Source organism: Pelophylax lessonae (genome assembly GCF_965119305.1).
Source record: "Pelophylax lessonae genome assembly, chromosome: 5".
Classification (NCBI taxonomy): Eukaryota; Metazoa; Chordata; class Amphibia; order Anura; family Ranidae; genus Pelophylax; species Pelophylax lessonae.
Window position 1 is genome coordinate 178,377,653 of NC_138772.1, and position 20,258 is coordinate 178,397,910.

At 42.3% G+C, this 20,258-nt stretch overlaps 1 protein-coding gene across 2 annotated transcripts in view; it reads left to right on the forward strand.

Moving 5' to 3' along the window:
• The window catches only part of MYRIP (myosin VIIA and Rab interacting protein), a 738,605-nt gene that overhangs the window by 553,168 nt on the left and 165,179 nt on the right, over nt 1–20,258 (forward strand). For both annotated transcript variants that reach the window (XM_082258148.1, XM_082258149.1), the window contains exons 5-6: nt 7,258–7,338; nt 9,227–9,324. In XM_082258148.1, coding sequence (XP_082114274.1) covers nt 7,258–7,338; nt 9,227–9,324 — 179 coding nt within the window. The remainder of the gene's footprint in view (nt 1–7,257; nt 7,339–9,226; nt 9,325–20,258) is intronic.

The window sequence follows — 20,258 nt, forward strand, 5'->3', positions numbered from 1 at the left end:
AGTACAAATACAATACATTTTAATACAGTAGGAATCAGAGGGCCCTGCTCATTAGAGCTTACAATCTAAGAGGGAGGGTCAAGAAATACAAGAGGTAATAACTGTGGGGGATGGGCTGATGGAGAAAATAAAAGTACAGTTGTTAGGTGGTTGCCAGATAGGTTTCTCTGAAGAGATGTGTTTTCAGGGAACGTCTGAAAGTGGACAAAGTTGGAGATAGTCCAACAGATTGGGGTAGAGCATTCCAGAGGATGGGAGAGGCTCGGGGGAGAAGTCCTGGCGGCAAGCATGGGAAGAGGTGACAAGGGAGCTAGAGAGCAGGAGGTCCTGGCAGGAACAAAGAAAACTATTTGGTTGGTATTTTGAGATCAGGTTAGTAATGTAGCTTGGTGCCAAGTTATGGATGGCTTTGTAAGTTATGGTTAGTAAACTTGAATTTAATTTGTAGGTTGCGTGGCAGCCAATGGAGGGATTGGCAAAGAAGGGTAGCAGACACAGAGCAGACACATGCATGGATGTCTTCTTAACAGCCGACAAACTAAAGACACACCCACAAAGGGAGGGAGGGAGTTGTCTGGGGATTGGCAGTAGGAGAAAGAAGGAGGTCATTAGAAAAAAAAAACAAAAAAAAAAGAAGAATCATCACATTATTGTAAGCCTCCACTTAAAAAAAAATAGGATTTAATATCACTTTGAAAAATCAAGATATTGTAAGAAGTCATATGTAGGTTCTCAAGCCTTTAACCACTTGCCGACCGCCGCACGACTATCTACGTCGGCGGTCAGCCCCTCACAGGCAAAGTGACGTAGGGCTATGTCACTAGCTTGTGAGGGTCTAGGGAGCGAGCGCGCGCCACCGGAGGCACGCTCCCGCGTGGTCACGGACCCCCCGCGCATGTGACCGGTGGACCCGATGACCGCCGTCACTCTGCGATCGGCGGGGGAGAGGGAGAAAGTCAGGCGGCTTGTGTAAACAAGCTGCCTGTCATTCTCCCCTGTGTATGAAGGATGATCATACGGTTCTACTATGTAGAACCATTGATCACTCTTCATACATCTGAAGCCACAGCCAATCACAGTAGAAAGCACGCCCCTAGGGACACACATAGCCCCTCCCTTTCAAAAAAGTTAACCCCTTCACTGCCAGTGTATTTTTACAGTAACAGTGCATATGTATAGCACTGATTACTGTAGAAATGTCACTGGTAACCCAAAAAGTGGCAAAAATGTCAGTCAAGGGTCCGATCTGTCCGCCGCAATGTCGCAGTACCGCAAGAAAATCGCAGATCGCCGCCATTACCCGTTAAAAAAAAACAACAAAAATTACAAAAATCTTTCCCTTTGTTAGTAAACGCGATAACTTTTGCGCAAACCAATCAAAATACGCTTTTTGCGATTTTTTTTACCAAACATAGGTAGCATAAAACAAATTGGCCGAAAATTTTAAAAAATTTTGATTTTTCATTTATTTTGGGGGGAATTTCATATAAAAAAATGTGAAAAATATTGCTATTTTTGCAAAATTTACGCTCTTTTTTTGTTTATAGCGCGTGATCAAAAAATCGCACAGGTGATCAAATACCACCAAAAGAAAGCTCTGTTTGTGGGAAAAAAAGGACGCCAAATTCTTTTAGATACAGCGTCGCACGACTGCGCAATTGTCCGTTAAAGTCACGCAGTGCCGAATCGCAAAATACCCCCTGGTCAGGAAGGGGGTAAAATCTTCCGGGGCTTAAGTGGTTAATGAAACTTCACTGACGTTTTTCAGTGCTCTTCTGTTAAGTGGCAGTAGGTGGGTAGAATGAGCTTAGAGCCTGGACAGCTGCTAGCTAAATGAGACATATTCAGCCTTATGAAAGAAAGTGCCCAGTCTTCCAACCCAGACTTTTGTTAAACAGAGCCTTATCTATAACATACACATGAATGAAGCGTCTTACAACACTTCAATAATATCATTGCCATTGTGCATCCCCACCACAACACATTCTGGTACACACTTTGGTACATTTGAAATGTTACTTGATAATCCATAAATGTTGTCCTGTTTGTGCAAAGATCCATATATTTAGAAACATACACATAGAAACGTAGAATAGTGACGGCAGAAAAAGACTTAGTAATCCAACGAGTCTGTCCATTTTTTTTGTTTTGTTTTTGTTTTTTTGTTAACTTTGTTGTCTGAGTATAGATCTATGTTTATCCCAAGCATGTTTGAAGCCATTTACTGTTGACTGTCTCACGACCTGGTAGTTTATTCCAAGCATCAACTACCCTTTCAGTAAAATAATACTTTCTATGATTCGTTTTGATTGATTTGTAGTGACGATCACTGTTATCAGCAATAGTTTTAACGGTCAATGATTTTCATTCATGACAGTTTTTTTGCTATTGTGATGCTGTGATTGGCTACAGCTAATCACATGGTACACAGGGTGCCATGTACCATTAGACAGCTGTGGGCCAAGCTGTCTATTTATTTATTACAGGTACTTATAGCGCTCTCAAATACCAAACACTATATACAGTGTATATATATATATATATATATATATATATATATATATATATATATATATATATATATATATATATATATATACTGTGTGTGTATATATATATATATATATATATATATATATATATATATATATATATATATATGTATGTGTATATATATATATATATATATATATATATATATATATATACATATACATAAAAAGTACAGTAATTTATTTTATAGTAATGAAAATAAAGAAAACTCTTTGAATGAGAAGGTGTGTCCAAACTTTTGGTCTGTACTGTATATATATGTATATATATTATACATTCACATCAGTCCATATCCTCCTCAAGGAGCTTACAATCTAAGGTCCCTAACTCTCACATTCATACATACACAAACTATGGACAACTTAGACAGGAGCCACTTAACCTACCAGCATGTCTTTGCCGTCAATGGAAGCCATTTATGACAGTTTTCTGATCATTAATAGAAAGGGAAAAGGGGAACATGATCTGAGGTATAACTAAATAACTGAACCTCCATCCCTATTATAAATAAAAACAAAGAGCAAGATTTGTGGGACTTTAAGGCTCGGTTCACATTTATGCGATGCGGGAAGGCTGCGAATTCGCAGCCTGTTCCCGCATCGCACACGCACCCCCGGCAGTTCACACTGCCATATGCGACACGCTGGGGGTGTCAATGTAATCTTAACGACACCCCCAGTTTGATCGCATATCGCAGTGCAATCGTGCAGTTCGCACAGGAGCGGATCGCACAAGTGTGAACCGCTGTGCGATCCGATCCTGATGCGGCTGCAAAAATGCCTCCTGTGCGTGTTTGCTCCGGGTGCGATGCGAATTTAGCCATACAAACTGTATGGCTAAACTCGCACCGCACAGCTGATTGCATGTAATGTCGGAGCAGTGCACTCGCACAAATGTGAACCGGGGCTAAATGAGGACAGTTGTTAGTAGATATTGAGGGTAATATGTAATCTCAAAAAAGAATAATTTATTACATAATGCATAATTGGTACATTGTGAATAAATTAAATATTAAACATAAAGAGCTGAACATGAAATATTTAAATACATAAAATACATATATAATAGTCCATCAAGAACTACATAATCCATCAGTACACTGTATAAATACAATAACACCATGTAACTCAGTCTTCAAATGTTTGGTTTTCTTATATCTTGTAGGCTCTACGCGTTTCGTGGTGCAATATCCACTCATCAGGAGCTAGTTTGAAAATCTGAGTCTGTTACTATAAATTAACAGTGAGATATAGCATATGTATATAGGCATAATATATCCATTGCTCCAATGTAAAATAAAGAAAAAAGCCACTTACTAAGGTAGCCAGATCCAAAATAAAATAATTCCAACCAACAAGGAGGTCAACTAAACCCAGCAAACGTCTAACCCAGGGCTGAGGCGGATAAATTGCCCGAGGTCGGTACATGGGGAGGAGGAGATAAGGGGAAGACATGGAATTGTCCCACAGGGAGAGCGGACGGTACATGCCAGAATTCGGTGGTGATAGAGGAATATTCATGACCAGATCGATCTAGAAAGATAGCAATAATTGTTTGTATATAGATATTATATGATTGCCCGTGTATTCATCATATTTCATAGTAATAATATAAGGTTAATTATACTAAAAAAAGTAGAAAAAATAGGGAATATATATCTCTTAATGGGTATAATCATGTATACCCAGACAGGGGCATCAGATAGATCTGCTGGAATGTCAGAGAGACCACAGTGTGTAAGGGTGGAGATAATAGGGTGAAAACAAAAATGCCAAGGTGTCAATAAATTATTGGTAAAAAATGGGGGAGTGAGAACAAGGATACCCATAAGGTGACTAATGAATGGAGGGTGCAAAGACATAAGCACCTTGTGAAAAGTGGAAAGAAAGAGAGAAATTGACAAATATAGTGCACCAACCATCGGTAGTCAAAGAGTGAAAAAGCCAAAGCCAAAGTGAGAGGTGTCATAAAACATATTACGTCAATCTAGGTGCAATGGTGAAAGGTGAAGTCTTAGTGTAGATAAACACAGCCTAGAAGTTTAAAGCCCATAGAGAACAAAATATCGTCCTGGCTCGACCCGACTCCTCAGCTCAGACCCCCTCCGACAGCGGCAGAGATAACCGCCAACGCCATGTGGGGACGCCTTGATATGGTCGGAAGGTATGACCTCATATCCGGCGCGCAGCGCCGGAGACGGGACAAGCCCACCCAGTCAGGCATCAGAGTGGAAGAAGCGGGTTGCCCCAGCAACCCAATGCCACAAGGGGAAGGGGGTGGAGCAGCCGTACATGGCGTCGATGCGAACTATGGCGCCCCACGCATACCCCGGATGCTAACAGAGACGGAGTAGGGGAGGGAGCGGCAGAATGGCGCATCGCAACCCCGGGAATAGGCAGGCTGGAGAAAAGGAACCTCCCTAAAATAAAACAATGTGTGACAATAGTTCCAAATTTGAACAAGGAGTTGGTTGAAAGAAAAACAAAAATGATTGATAAAAAAATATATATGGATAAATTGGCAGAACAGACAAAAGTTAGTAATGTCATGTTCTAGTGTGGGAGCAAGGTATTGAATATGCCTAAAATATAACCTTACAGATCATGAACAAAGTGGGTGTCTTCCACCCAATTAATCAATAATAGAAAGGGAAAAGGGGAACATGATCTGAGGTATAACTAAATAACTGAACCTCCATCCCTATCATAAATAAAAACAAAGAGCAAGATTTGTGGGACTTTAAATGAGGACAGTTGTTAATAGATATTGAGGGTAATATGTAATCTCAAAAAAGAATAATTTATTACATAATGCATAATTGGTACATTGTGAATAAATTAAATATTAAACATAAAGAGCTGAACATGAAATATTTAAATACATAAAATACATATATAATAGTCCATCAAGAACTACATAATCCATCAGTACACTGTATAAATAAAATAACACCATGTAACTCAGTCTTCAAATGTTTGGTTTTCTTATATCTTATAGGCTCTACGCGTTTCGTGGTGCAATATCCACTCATCAGGAGCTAGTTTGAAAATCTGAGTCTGTTAATATAAATTAACAGTGAGATATAGCATATGTATATAGGCATAATATATCCATTGCTCCAATGTAAAATAAAGAAAAAAGCCACTTACTAAGGTAGCCAGATCCAAAATAAAATAATTCCATGTCTTCCCCTTATCTCCTCCTCCCCATGTACCGATTTATCCGCCTCAGCCCCGGGTTAGACGTTTGCTGGGTTTAGTTGACCTCCTTGTTGGTTGGAATTATTTTATTTTGGATCTGGCTACCTTAGTAAGTGGCTTTTTTCTTTATTTTACATTGGAGCAATGGATATATTATGCCTATATACATATGCTATATCTCACTGTTAATTTATATTAACAGACTCAGATTTTCAAACTAGCTCCTGATGAGTGGATATTGCACCACGAAACGCGTAGAGCCTACAAGATATAAGAAAACCAAACATTTGAAGACTGAGTTACATGGTGTTATTTTATTTATACAGTGTACTGATGGATTATGTAGTTCTTGATGGACTATTATATATGTATTTTATGTATTTAAATATTTCATGTTCAGCTCTTTATGTTTAATATTTAATTTATTCACAATGTACCAATTATGCATTATGTAATAAATGATTCTTTTTTGAGATTACATATTACCCTCAATATCTACTAACAACTGTCCTCATTTAAAGTCCCACAAATCTTGCCCTTTGTTTTTAGTTTTCTGATCATGTGATTGCTACAATTGGTCCAAGCACTGTGATCCGGTCACGGCAGGCACAGCGGTCACAGGAACGTGCCCCTGCATGCCCCATGTGCTGAGAAATGTGCCAGTATGTTGCTTAGCCTGGAGCTGCCGTCCACCCACATTAAAGGTATAGCAAGGGACTCTTTTGCAAAGCAAAACATCTGTTATTAAGGCCTCTTTCACACTGTTGCACTTTTGCTGTGCTAAAACACTGCTGTAAAGTGCACCAAAAAGGCAATAAAATATTTCTCTTTAAATTGAATGTATTTTGAAAAGTCCTGCATGCTATATCTTTGGTGCCCTATTTCAAAAACATGTCAAAAACATAAATCCTATTGATTTCTATAGGAAAAACACCAAAAAAATGCATCAAAGATGCACACGTGGCTCGTTTTTGGTGCGTTTTTTGAGTCACATGTCCAAGTTTCGCAGGTACATGCTGGAACTCAGGAATTCAGAAAATACACCAAAAATGCCCTATGTTGTAGAAGCAGACATTTACTGATGTTCACTTAACTTAGTGAATAAGGTGTTTTCTCCCAGCCATCTGCAATCAAAAAAGTCATCTTTTGATTCTCTTGCATATGTATTGAATAATTCACTAAGGTATACTTATACCAGTGAATAGTTTTAGCATTACAACCCCAGAAGTAGTTCAAAACATTCAGGGAACGGCTGGGATGTGCTGCCTAAGCACATAGGTGTTCTTCATAATTGGAAGTACACCAGCAGACTGCTTGGCAAAGTTTAAATCATTATCAAATATCTTTTATTTTTCGATTTAATAGACCACCTGCTAGGGCATTGATGTCATGACTCAGTTTGAAAGATTTTACAACTAAAAACCTTTTTCCATTAACTCTTGCTATTAATAGAATTACTGTGCTATTCTGTACCTTAAAATTGCCTGTTCTGCTCCATCAACAGAAGGAAGCTTTATTGACGAAAGTATAGAAAATGAAGGAAGTGTGTGTGGAAGTGACTCCACATTCTATAGACAAACACAAGGTAAGGTCCAGTTTTGTGTTACCGTGCTCTGAGTTTATTCAGTACTATAGTGTAGCAATAAGTCTTTAGGGAGCAGCTGAAGTGTTTGGGTTTTCCTACCGCTTCCAGTGGTGACTCGTCTTAAACTGGATCCAACACGAGCCCTGAAAATAGAAAAAATAGAAAGTAGTCTATCAACTGCCTCAGTACCATGGATTGCAGTGGATGCAACAGAGGCTACAAAATCCTCTAGGTGGGTAATGATGGCTGCAAAACAGACGGCTCTGTTATTAGATGACTCTGCACTTGTTGCTCATCTTCTGGAAGTTAGGTGAATGGTAGCAAAGCACATTGAGGCTTTCTTCTCTAGCCTGAATTCTCCATTCTCTCTCTGGACTGCAGCCTTGTCTCCACAGCTTCCACCTCCACCCCTCCTAGGCTCACTCTGCTTCCCGTTTCTGTGTTCCATAGGTGGGACTGTAAACTCTCTGCCGCCTACATCAGGCCTGTGTATCATCAGCAGGAAGAGATTAACCTGTGGGTTGGCTGCAATGCCTAGGCTGCGCCACTCTGGCTGCTTAAAGGGCCATCAGCCAAGGCTATAGTAGTAACACAAATTACCTTACAGTCCTGAACATGCAACAAAAGGCCTGTTTCTGTGTGTATTACCATTTGCCAACCAAGCCCTTGCTGACTGGGCTTCCACAAGGGTTGTAAAACAGCAGCGTGGCAGCTACATCCTTGGCAGTTCTCTTCTTCCCCTCCCATGCAGAGAGCAGTGATCACCTTTCACCTTTTCTATGCTTTGTTCAGCAGAGGGCAGTGCTCCTCAAAAAAGCCCAGGAAAGATTGGCTAGCAGAGTTAACAATAACCTACCAAGCAGCACCGCTTCTGCTGGGCAACAACAGCTAAGCTGTGCAGCTAAGACAGCTGAAAATACATTTAACCAAGGACATAATTAAAACAACCAAAACAGTAATATCTCTTTAAGCACCTGCTTACATACTTCTGGGTAGTGATGGAACATTGAAAAGTACAAGAGCTGCCTGTTTGTAACCTTTCAGTTTGATATATACAGTAAATTATTCACACATTAACAATAATTGTTCAAGGGGTCCTAAGACATGGGGTTTCAGTTAAACAAGCATGCCTCTACTTAATGCAATGTAGAGTAAATATGTCAAGAAAGGGGTGGGGACAGGTAGGATCATCATGACCACTATGATTGGCTGCAACAGTAGTCAAATGATCGGGAGCTAGACCTACCAGCAAGCAATTATCAGTAGGGACCGAGAGCTGGCTTTGACAGCTTGTTCTCTATGCTGGGAGGGCTCAGTGAGCCCATGCTCAGTACAGAAACATTGGCTGCCTAATGCTGTTAAAGCCCACCTTTTTTCCGTCACACATACAGTATGCACATACAGCAACACGCTAAATCGTGGGCATTTATATGGAGTTATCCCCCTCCAACGCTTTGTGGCTGTAACAGCCTCCACTCTTCTGGGAACACCAAAAGAGAATTGGTTAGTTTAGGCTAAGCTCTTGAATGAGAAGATCTGACTTGCAATCCGTGTGCAAATTCATCCTAAAAGTGTTCAGTTACAGTTAAGGTCAGGGCTTTGTGCTAGCCATCAGGTTCCTCCAGACCAGACATGTCAAACTATGTCTTTATGGACCTACTGTAGCTTTGTGCACAGGGGCACAGTCATGTTGAAACAGAGAAGAGCCATCCCCAAATCCTTGCAACAAGATTGGAATGCGAAATCGTCTAAATTGTCTTTGTAAGCTACCAGTAGCATAGCATTACCATTTACTAAGAAATTCCTGGACTCTTTTATCCCAATAGGGTTATAATATTTGCATTAACTACCATGGCCATCTCTAATAAATTTGCATTTTTGTGTTTAGGGCACAGCATGATGGACACCCTTTCAGTGGCCTTACGTGTGGCAGAAGAAGCGGTAGAAGAAGCAATTGCCAAAGCTGAATCATACAGTGATAGCTTGGTAAGACTGTTATCTTTTTACTGGATAGTAAGGCAGATAGCAACATGATCTTCAGGCTGGGTTCACACTGGCGCGATGTTAGACATCGTATGTGATTCGCACTGCACTGCTGTGCAGATCACATGCAATGTCCATACAGATTGTTTGGCTGAATTTGCACCAAAATGGTGCAGGTTCTTGTTTTGGTGTTCACACCCATGCGATCCGATTCCTGCATCATTTGGCAGTTTGCAGTGCGATCTACGAACTGATCTGAGGGTGCCATTAACTTGAAACCCAAAGAGGTTCCCATAGGGCAGAGTGAACTGCCTGTCAGAGACATGCAATGCGGGAACCCGTACTGAAATTGGTTCCCACGTCGCATATGTGTGAACCGAGCCTTACAGTTTTTAATTTATATCTTTTAAGTCATGATTATTTTAGTCCTACATATTATTCCTGAATCTTCTGTCAATTTCATAATTAGTTTGCTTACAATTAAAAAACTGTGCATTTTATCTATCTCCGATACTGTTGTCTTAAGGCCCGTACACACGTACCGATCGTCGGCATACAAACGTCGGCGGACGAAAGATCTGCCGATTGTATGCGTGTTAGTATGGTGCCTCCGACAGATGTCTGCGCACAATCCGCGGACAAAAGTCTTTCTTGCAAACATGAAAATTTTTGTCTGCGGACACCAGAACGGACGATTGTTCGCCTGTCAGTACAGAATTCGGCCGACAGACCGCAGATTTGCAAGACTGGGCATGCTCAGAAAATTAAAAACACAGGGAAAGTTAACCATTACATGACATCACTTCTGCAGTCAGCTGAAGTCTGCAGACAAAATTCTTGTGCTGTCTTTGTGCTGTCTTTGCACTTTTCAACAGACACCGACATCCCGGGGAGAAAAGACGAACATTTGTATGCCGACGATCGGTACGTGTGTACGGGGCTTTACTTTTTTTATAAAAATATAGCTGATCAATGATGTTTTTCTATAAGTGTTTGGGACTGCTTGTAGCACTGGCTGTACTCTAGGTATACAGAAAATCACACCTGTCAAAAGGTTTGTAACTTTGTTCAAACAGTCCTGAAATGTATAAAGTCTTGCCAGACAGCACAGCAAGGTTGGTGACCTTATTTTCCTCTATTGTACTCAAGCAGTACAGCTTGGTCATTTCCCTCCCTAGTATGTTCTTTTTCAGCCCACGTGCATTAAGCAGAGACTGGCTGGCGCAAAGTACTGACTCTTCTTCCCCCAGTCTGCTGTACAGATGATTTAATTGGGCTGATACTGAGACAGATTGAGTTATTTACACTAGATGCATTAAACAATATGAGCGTATAATCATTTTAAATGAATACATACTGCATTAAATTGTATTTTTTATGGTAGTTGAGGTTCAGCTTTAAGGCCAATAGTCATAATGATGTGCAGAGTACAGTATAAAAGAGATGTAATGAGTACTATTTTTAGCAGAGCAAAGATAAGAATAGTTGCCTTTATATAAGGATCAGATTGTCGGGAACAACATGAAGCTATGCAGTGGCTAGAGAGGTAGTAGATGCTCATTAAGCTTGCTGAAAAGATAAAAGACTTATGGGTCCTTGCCATGTCTGCAGGACAGGACTTTAGGTGAAAGCCCTACTCGCTGTGCTTTATTAAGCATCACTTAACCTTTGTCATCCTAAAGCCTGTGAATAGTACTGTTTGTCATATCTTCAATTCAGGTCTGGTGGAATCAGCAGAGTTTTGGTTAGTAAAGAACTCACGCATACCCCGTTCACTCTTCTCATGAGCGGAAAATAATTTCAACCAGAAGGCGTTACATTTCCAGGGTGCCCTGGATAATTTAGAGTGTAGGGACACTATAAGGTGTATCACCATATACAAATGGTCCGATACACTGCAGGGTTTATACAAGACCTCAGTGACGGATGGGAGCATGGCCGAGTTGCCCACTGTCAAATCAGTCCTGGACAAGGTACCATAAGTCTTTGAAAAACATGGAACTTGTTTAGCCAGAGGGTTTTTATGCCTCCAGTGTCAACCCATCCCACTTTGTTTGATAACCGTAATAAAGGGGAGCCCTTCAAGGGCGTAGGAGCTCTTGGAATTATCTAAATAAGGGTTCAACCAGCAGTTAAAGTCCCCAACAATTAGTAATGGTAGGTCCGGCCTCCCCTCCAAATAATTGATGTATGCTCTTCCTTAGTATCAACAGAAACAGGTATTAGGTATACTGGTGCAGGAGTGCCCACGGCATGATTTTGTTATAGTACAAAGACAAAAAAATTACTGTTTTAGGTTCTCTTAAGTGCCGGTTCACCCACCTGGCAAGTCGTGCACAGTCGCGGTCTTTGAGTAGTACAGGACCGGTTCTAATAGGAGCGACACAAGTCACTCCGACTTATAAAAAGGGTCCTGTACTACTTCGGGGGGACCTGGAGGCGGCTTGCGTTGACATTAATTTTGTGAAGTCCGTGCAATTCGCTCCGAAGTCGCGCTGCACGCGACTTCACAGGTCGCCCCCTAAGTCGGAGCCACCTAGTGTGAACCGGCACTTACTCTCTGTAATCAGTGAGCATTTCACAACACTTTTTGACCAGAAGGATAGCCCCACATTGTTCAGTAGAAGCTCTACGTAAGTGATGGCAGATCTGCTTAGCAGTCCTCAACATTCATACTCCATTTTACAGCTCACAGCTCATAATGATGATATAGGTCAGTGATGGCAAACCTTGGCAACCCAGATGTTTTGGAACTACATTTCCAATTATGTTTATGCACTCTGCAGTGTATTGAGCATCATGGAAAATGTAGTTAAAAATATCTGGGGTGCCAAGATTCGCCATCACTGATATAGGAAAAAACAAAAAAACATCAGCTCCAATTTAGCACTATAGGTGTGAAAAATTTATTCATAAATGGATAACCACTTTTCACTAAATAGAATTAAAGTGGAAGTCCAGCCTAACACTAAAATCTCTACATCTATAGACATCCACAATCTAACACTAACCTAGCTAACCCTGTCAAGAAGAAATCAGTATACTTACCTTTTCTGAAGCCGAACTGACCCATTACCTTGCTAAGCTGTCAGCCGCGGCTTCTCTGTGGAGGTGGTTGCAGAGGAGGCAGCCGACAACGGAAGCCCCATAGTAAGTCTATGGGTGACGTCACTTCCCATTCTTTTCACAGCCGTTGTCAGCGTTGTCCTCTACAGAGCTTCCACTGCTGGAGACTGGACCAGATCGGCTTCAAAAAAGGTATGTATACTGATTTCTTCTTTAAAGGGTTATATAGGTTAGTGTTAGATCGTGGATGTCTATAGATGTAGAGATTTTAGTGTTATGCTGGACTTCCCCTATAATGACTGCTTTACATCAACTGCAAAACAATGTGAAGTAAATGCAGTTGTGGGACTATTGATGCAAGAACTTGACAATATCATGAATGTGTATTTAGAGCAGCATATATGAAAAGCTGTTACAAATTTAATAAAAATAACCATCCCGCATACAAATCTCAGAAGCAATATTTATACTGTGGGCACAGAGATAACTTTAGCACCCATATTGGAGAGCACTTTAACCACTTTAATACAGGGCACTTCCCTCCCTTCCTGCCCAGGCCAATTTTCCCCTTTTAGCGCTGTTGCATTTTGAATGACAATTGCGCGGCCATGCAACACTGTACCTACACCAAATTTATGTCATTTTCCCCCCACAAATAGAGCTTTCTTTTGGTGGTATTTGATCACCTGTGCAATTTTTACTTTTTGCTAAACAAATAAAAAAAGACCGAAAAGTTTGGAAAAAAAAAAAGTTTTTTTGTTTATGTTATACAATTTTGTAAATAAATATGTTTTTTCCTGCACTGATGAGCACTGATGAGACTGCGGCACTGATAGGCACTGATATGTGGCACTGATAGGTAGCACAGATATGCAGCATTGGTGGGCACTGATAGGCGGCACTGCTGGGCACTGATAGGCGGCATTGATGGACACTGATAGGTGGCACTGACGGGCACTGATAGGTGGCACTGACGGGCACTAATGGGCACTGATAGGCGGCACTGGTGGGCACTGATGGGCACTGATGGGCGGCACTGATAGGCGGCACTGGTGGGCAATAATGGGCACTGGTGGGCGACACTAAAGGATGGCAATGATGGGCACTTGTGGGCAGCACTGATAGGGAGGACACTGGTGGGCATCACTGATGAGGAGGGCAATGGGGGGCTCCCTGAGCCCTGATTGCCATCCCTGGTGGCCATAGTGGGCATCCCTGGGGTCATAGTGGGCATCCCTGGGGTCATAGTGGGCATCCCTGGTGGATCTAGTGGCATCTCCCCCCCCAGGGTCTGCACTGGTAATCAATGATCTGATTACCAGTGCCGACCCCCCCCCCTGACAGGGGAGCCGCCGATCGGCGCTCCTTTACTCGTGCCTGTCAGGCACGAACTAAGGAAAGCCGATCAACAGCTGTCCCTATTTACTATGTGACCAGCCGTGATTGGACACGGCTGATCACATGGTAAAGAGCCCTCGTCAGAGGCTCTTTACCGAGATCGGAGATGCAGGGTGTCAGACTGACACCTCGCATCACCGATCGCCGCTCTGCGCGCCCCCGGGGGGCGCCCAGAGCTGTGTTATCCTGCCGCCGTCATATGACGTCCGGTCAGGATAACACAACCACATTCCCGCCGTCAATTTGTAATAGGGCGGGCGGGAAGTGGTTAAAGAGGAAGTCTGGCCGACCTTCCAATTTTTTATTTTCCCCACTTACCTGATGGTGGTATCTGCACATTTCATATACTCACCCATCCAGTGGATCCAGCGTTGACCCGCTGAGATCATCTCATGCCTGACCACAGCTCCATCCCGCGCCGACATGTTCTATCTGACGTCATCGAGAGGCCTGTCGGCTCTTCTGGGTTCGGCCGGAGAGGAAAATGGAGATCTTGTGTTTCTGCTAAGCAGGAGCACAGATCTCTGTTTTCCTTTAGTGAAAGCACCTGTCCCACAGTTAGAAAACACTCATAGGGAACACATTTAACCCTTTGATTGCCTGTGATGTTTACCCCTTCTCTGGCAGTGTCATTTATACAGTGACAGTGCATTTTTTTAGCACTGATTACTGTATTGGTGTCACTGGCCCCCAAACAGTTTTACTTAGTGTCAGATTTTTCCGTAGCAATGTCACAGTCCTGCTAAAAATCGCTGATTGCTGCCATTACTAGTAAAAAACATAAAAAAATAAATAAAAAGTCCCTAAATCTATCCCATAGTTTGTAGAAGCTATAACTTTTGCGCAAACCCTTCAATATACGCCTATTGGGATTTTTTTTTACCAAAATTTGTAGCAGACTACATATTGGCCAAATTGATGAAGAAATTAGATTTTTTTACATTTTATTATTGGACATGTTTTATAGCAGGAAGTAAAAAATATTGTTTTTTTTTTTCAAAATGGTCAGTCTTGCGCAAAAAATAAAAACCGCAGATATGATCAAATACCACCAAAAGAAAGCTCTATTTGTGGGAAAAAAGGAAATCAATTTTATTTGGGTACATCGCTGCACGACCGCGCAGTTGTCAGTTAAAGTAACGCAGTGTCGCATCGCAAAAAATGGCCTGGTCAGAAAGGGGGTAAAACCTTCCGGGGGTGAAGTGGGTAAATAACTCAGTTATTGGTGTTTTACATCCAATGACAGGCAGGCCCCCTTTAAAGCACTGGAAATAAATTGATATTTAACAGTTGAAAATGTTCACCATAATAGAGAAATGTTGTTTTTGATTTTAAACATTATATTAATGGTAATACCACTATTATACATGATGTTTGTCTCCCACCGCATGGGTAAACGATTGAGCGTTCATCCGAACACCTGAACAGCTAATGTTTTTTTAATGTTAACAAATTAGAAGTGCCTCTGTGCTTCAAAGTTAAGGGATATGTATATCTAGGTGAATGAATTACATTTATAAACAAACAATTTTAGCTAATCTCCCATATAATGTTTTTTTTTCAGTGGACATTATTTTATGGATTTTTAAGTCACTTTTATTGGACTGTTACACTTTGTCACATTATTGAATAATTGTACATCTATATATTTTTTTATCTTTTTTATCTTATTTTTTATCTTTATTTATCCTTGCCAATTTTTCAAATTTTTTCACATTGTTTGCAGCACTGGTGTTTTGGCTTCACCACCCGTAGGAGTGTGACTATAGTATTGGATTGTGTTAGGGCATAAGATTATTTATTAATTTGCGGTATTTTGCACTAGCATTAGTTTCTTGCAGCACTGGCACTTGGAGAACAGCATCTAGTAGAGCCATCACCATTTCCTTGATTATTACTTCTTTTATTATTTTATGGATATTTACGATTATCATTCATTTTATGTTTATTTTATGGGAGATTAGCTACAAGTGTTGGTAGCGATGCATTCAATTTCAAGATTTTGTTTTATAAATGTGAATCATTCACTTAGATCAGGCATCACTAAATGGCGGCCCGCGGGCCAAGTCCGGACCCAATCAATGTTCCGTCCGGCCCCGCAGCGGTCGCGCCATTTAGGATCTGTTTTTTCCCTCTGCCACCGCCGCTGCAGCTGCAGCTCTGTCTTTACAGAGCTGACATCGGAGGAGCAGCGCAGTGATTCACGGAGGACGGGGGCTGGTACAGTTAACTGATTGGTTGCTAGATCTGCCCTGTATTGTAGCAACCAATCAGTTACCTGGGGCAGGTCCCGCCCTCCGTGCATCCCTTTGAGCACTTCCGATGTCAGCTGCTGTGCCTCCGATGTCAGCCACGCTGCCCTGTTTAAGGTAGGACAGGGAAGAGGCACTGCTAATGTAAAGGGGGAAAGAGGGGTGATATCAAAGAGGCAGAAAAGTAAAGGAGTGATACCGTATGAAGGGGGATGGGGTTCTACAAAGGGGGTGAGGATTAGAATGTGAAGGGGGGCTGGAGACTGCAGTGTGAAGGGGGGGGTTTAAAAAAAAGGAGATGAGCACTGGAATGTCTGAGGGTGCTATAAAGGGGGTGAGGACAGGAATGTTAATGGGGGGCTGGGGACTGCAGTGTGAAGGAGGGGCACAATAAAATGGGGGAGGACAGTTATGTGAAGGAGGGGCACAATAAAATGGGGTGAGGACAGTTATGTGAAGGGGGGGTGCTATGAAGGGGATGAGGACAGTTATATGAAGGGGGTGCTATGAAGGGGGGAGGACAGTTATGTGAAGGGGGTGCTATGAAGGAGGTGAGGACAGTTATGTAAAGGGGGGTGCTATGAAGGGGGTGAGGACAGTTATGTGAAGAGGGGTGCTATGAAGGGGGTGAGGACAGTTATGTGAAGAGGGGTGCTATGAAGGGGGTGAGGACAGTTATGTGAAGAGGGGTGCTATGAAGGGGGTGAGGACAGTTATGTGAAGAGGGGTGCTATGAAGGGGGTGAGGGCAGTTATGTGAAGAGGGGTGCTATGAAGGGGGTGAGGGCAGTTATGTGAAGAGGGGTGCTATGAAGGGGGTGAGGACAGTTATGTGAAGGGGGTGCTATGAAGGGGGTGAGGACAGTTATGTGAAGGGGGTGCTATGAAGGGGGTGAGGACAGTTATGTGAAGGGGGGGGTGCTATGAAGGGGATGAGGACAGTTATATGAAGGGGGTGCTATGAAGGGGGGAGGACAGTTATGTGAAGGGGGTGCTATGAAGGAGGTGAGGACAGTTATGTGAAGGGGGTGCTATGAAGGGGGTGAGGACAGTTATGTGAAGGGGGTGCTATGAAGGGGGTGAGGACAGTTATGTGAAGGGGGGTGCTATGAAGGGGATGAGGACAGTTATGTGAAGGGGGTGCTATGAAGGGGGTGAGGACAGTTATGTGAAGGGGGGGTGCTATGAAGGGGATGAGGACAGTTATATGAAGGGGGTGCTATGAAGGGGGGAGGACAGTTATGTGAAGGGGGTGCTATGAAGGAGGTGAGGACAGTTATGTGAAGGGGGTGCTATGAAGGGGGTGAGGACAGTTATGTGAAGGGGGTGCTATGAAGGGGGTGAGGACAGTTATGTGAAGGGGGGTGCTATGAAGGGAGTGAGGACAGTTATGTGAAGGGGGGTGCTATGAAGGGGGTGAGGACAGTTATGTGAAGAGGGGTGCTATGAAGGGGGTGAGGGCAGTTATGTGAAGGGGGTGCTATGAAGGGGGTGAGGGCAGTTATGTGAAGGGGGTGCTATGAAGGGGGTGAGGGCAGTTATGTGAAGGGGGTGCTATGAAGGGGGTGAGGGTAGTTATGTGAAGGGGGGTGCTATAAAGGGGGGGGACAGTTATGTGAAGGGGGTGCTATGAAGGGGGTGAGGACAGTTATGTGAAGGGGGTGCTATGAAGGGGGTGAGGGCAGTTATGTGAAGGGGGGTGCTATAAAGGGGGGGGACAGTTATGTGAAGGGGGTGCTATGAAGGGGGTGAGGACAGTTATGTGAAGGGGGTGCTATGAAGGGGGTGAGGACAGTTATGTGAAGGGGGGTGCTATAAAGGGTGGGAGGACAGTTATGTGAAGGGGGTGCTATGAAGGGGGTGAGGACAGTTATGCGAAGGGGGTGCTATAAAGGGGGGGGAGGACGGTTATGTGAAGGGGGTGCTATGAAGGGGGGGAGGACGGTTATGTGAAGGGGGGTGCTATAAAGAGGATGAGGACAGGAATGTGAAGGGGGGCTGGGGACTGCAATGTGAAGGAGGGGTACTATAAAGGGGGCGAGAACAGGAATGTGAAGGGTGGGTGATATGAAAGGGACTTAGAATTGCAATTTAAAGTAGGGGGTGATATAAAGGGGGGCCACTGACAAAAATGTGAAGGGCTGAGGACTGTAATGTGAAGGGGGGATGATGTACAGGGGGACTGAGAACACTGATGTAATAAAAAGGATTGTGATGTGAAGAATTGTGGACTAGGTTCACATTGTTGCGTAACGCGTGTAGGCGGCCCATTTATTTCAGTGGGCTGCCTTGTAAGCAGAAACGCAGAAAAATAAGTCCCTGACCTTTTTTTTCTTTTTAATTGCGCCGTCCCAAGCTGCATGGTACTGTGGCACCATGTGATGTGGCAATTGTAAAGACGCGCCATGTTTGCGCATTGTGCAGAGATTCTTGAGAGCCAAACATATGATTCGGACCTCGGTTGGAAGAAAATTTTACCTACTGGACCTTCAATTTTATATTTACTAAAATAATTGCATTTCCATTTTCTGTCTACTGGCCAGAAGACCAGATATAGTGAATGCACAGTCCTGGGTTTAGTAACACTTTAACTTTTAAGCACAGCACCACTTCTAATTTGTTAATATTGTTTTATGGATGTGGGGACACATTTCAAGTTGTGAGCAGCTGCTTCTTTTTTCTAAGTAGTAGCGCATAGGATCTTGTATTTATATAATGCTTTTTAAGCTCATCTCTACTGTAAAAGAGGCGATATCCCCTCATTTTCTAAAGAGCTGTGTGTCTGGGATGTAAATTGAAAAGAAATCTCTCCAGTGACACAGAAGGCAGAAAAAAAAAAAAAGATACCTGACAGGGGTTCATTCCATACTGTATTCAACATTAGAAAAAAAAAAGTTTTGGCTTTATATATATATATATATATATATATATATATATATATATATATTCACGTGGGAGAGATTTACAAAAATGGTGCACTCAGAATCTGGTGCAGCTGTGCATGGTAGTGAATTAGCTTCTAACTTCAGCTGGTTCGTTCAATTAAGCTTTGACAATAAAAACTGAACGCTGATTGGTTTCTTTGCAAAGCTGCACCAGATTTTGCACTTTTGAGTTTTAGTAAATCTCCCCTTTGGAGGAATTAATAAAAAAAGTCTGAGACAAACTTTATTTCAACTGGAGCGCAGCCAATTAGCTTTTAAATTTAAATTTTCTAAGCTGTGTGGAAAAAAGTTTAGATGGTCTTGCACCTAAAGGCCCGTACACACGATACGAAAATCTGAAGGGAAATTTCGTCCGACGAACGATCTGCCAATTTTGGGATTGTTAGTATGGTGCTTTCGACAGCCGATTACGGATTTTCGGACGACAAAAACTGGATGTGCAGGCTATAAAATTTATATCGTACGTCAACACAACATCCGATTTTCGTGTAATCAGTACAGTTTTCATCCAAAAAAAATCATAAGAGCAAGACTAGGCATGCTCAGCAAAGAAAAAACACATACAAATCAATTCAACACATGACATCACTTCTGAAGTAGAATTCTGTCGTACCGGAATTTTCGTATGAAAGTAACCTCTTCACTTTCCACATGAAACTAGCATGCAACAAAAAACGGACGAAAGATCGTCCGATAATCTGATAGTGTGTACGGGCCTTAAAGCCCTGTAAACACGATCAGATTATCGAATGATCTGTTGTCCGTTTTTTGTTGCATGCTAGTCTCATGTCGAAAGTGAAGAGGTTATTTTCATACGAAATTTCCCGTACGACAGAATTCAACTTCAGAAGTGATGTCATGTGTTGAATTGATTTGTATGTGTTCTTTCGTTTCTGAGCATGCCTAGTCTTGCTCTTAAGATTTTTTTCAGACGAAAACTGTACTACCGTAATTAAGCGAAAATCAGACGTTGTGTTGATGTACGATAAAAATTTTATAGCCTGCACATCCAGATTTTATTGTCCGAAAATCCGTTATTGGCTGTGGAAAGCACTATACTAACAATCCGAAAATCGGCAGTTCGTTAGTCGGACGAAATTTCCCTTCTGATTTTCATATCGTGTGTACGGGCCTTTAGGCTAGGTGAGAAGCAGGACTGGATTTTTCTATTAGGCACAGCAGGCACGTTCCTATAGGTCAGTTATGGCGAACCTTGGCACCCAAGATGTTTTGGAACTACATTTCTTATGATGCTCAACTTCACTGCAGAGTGCATG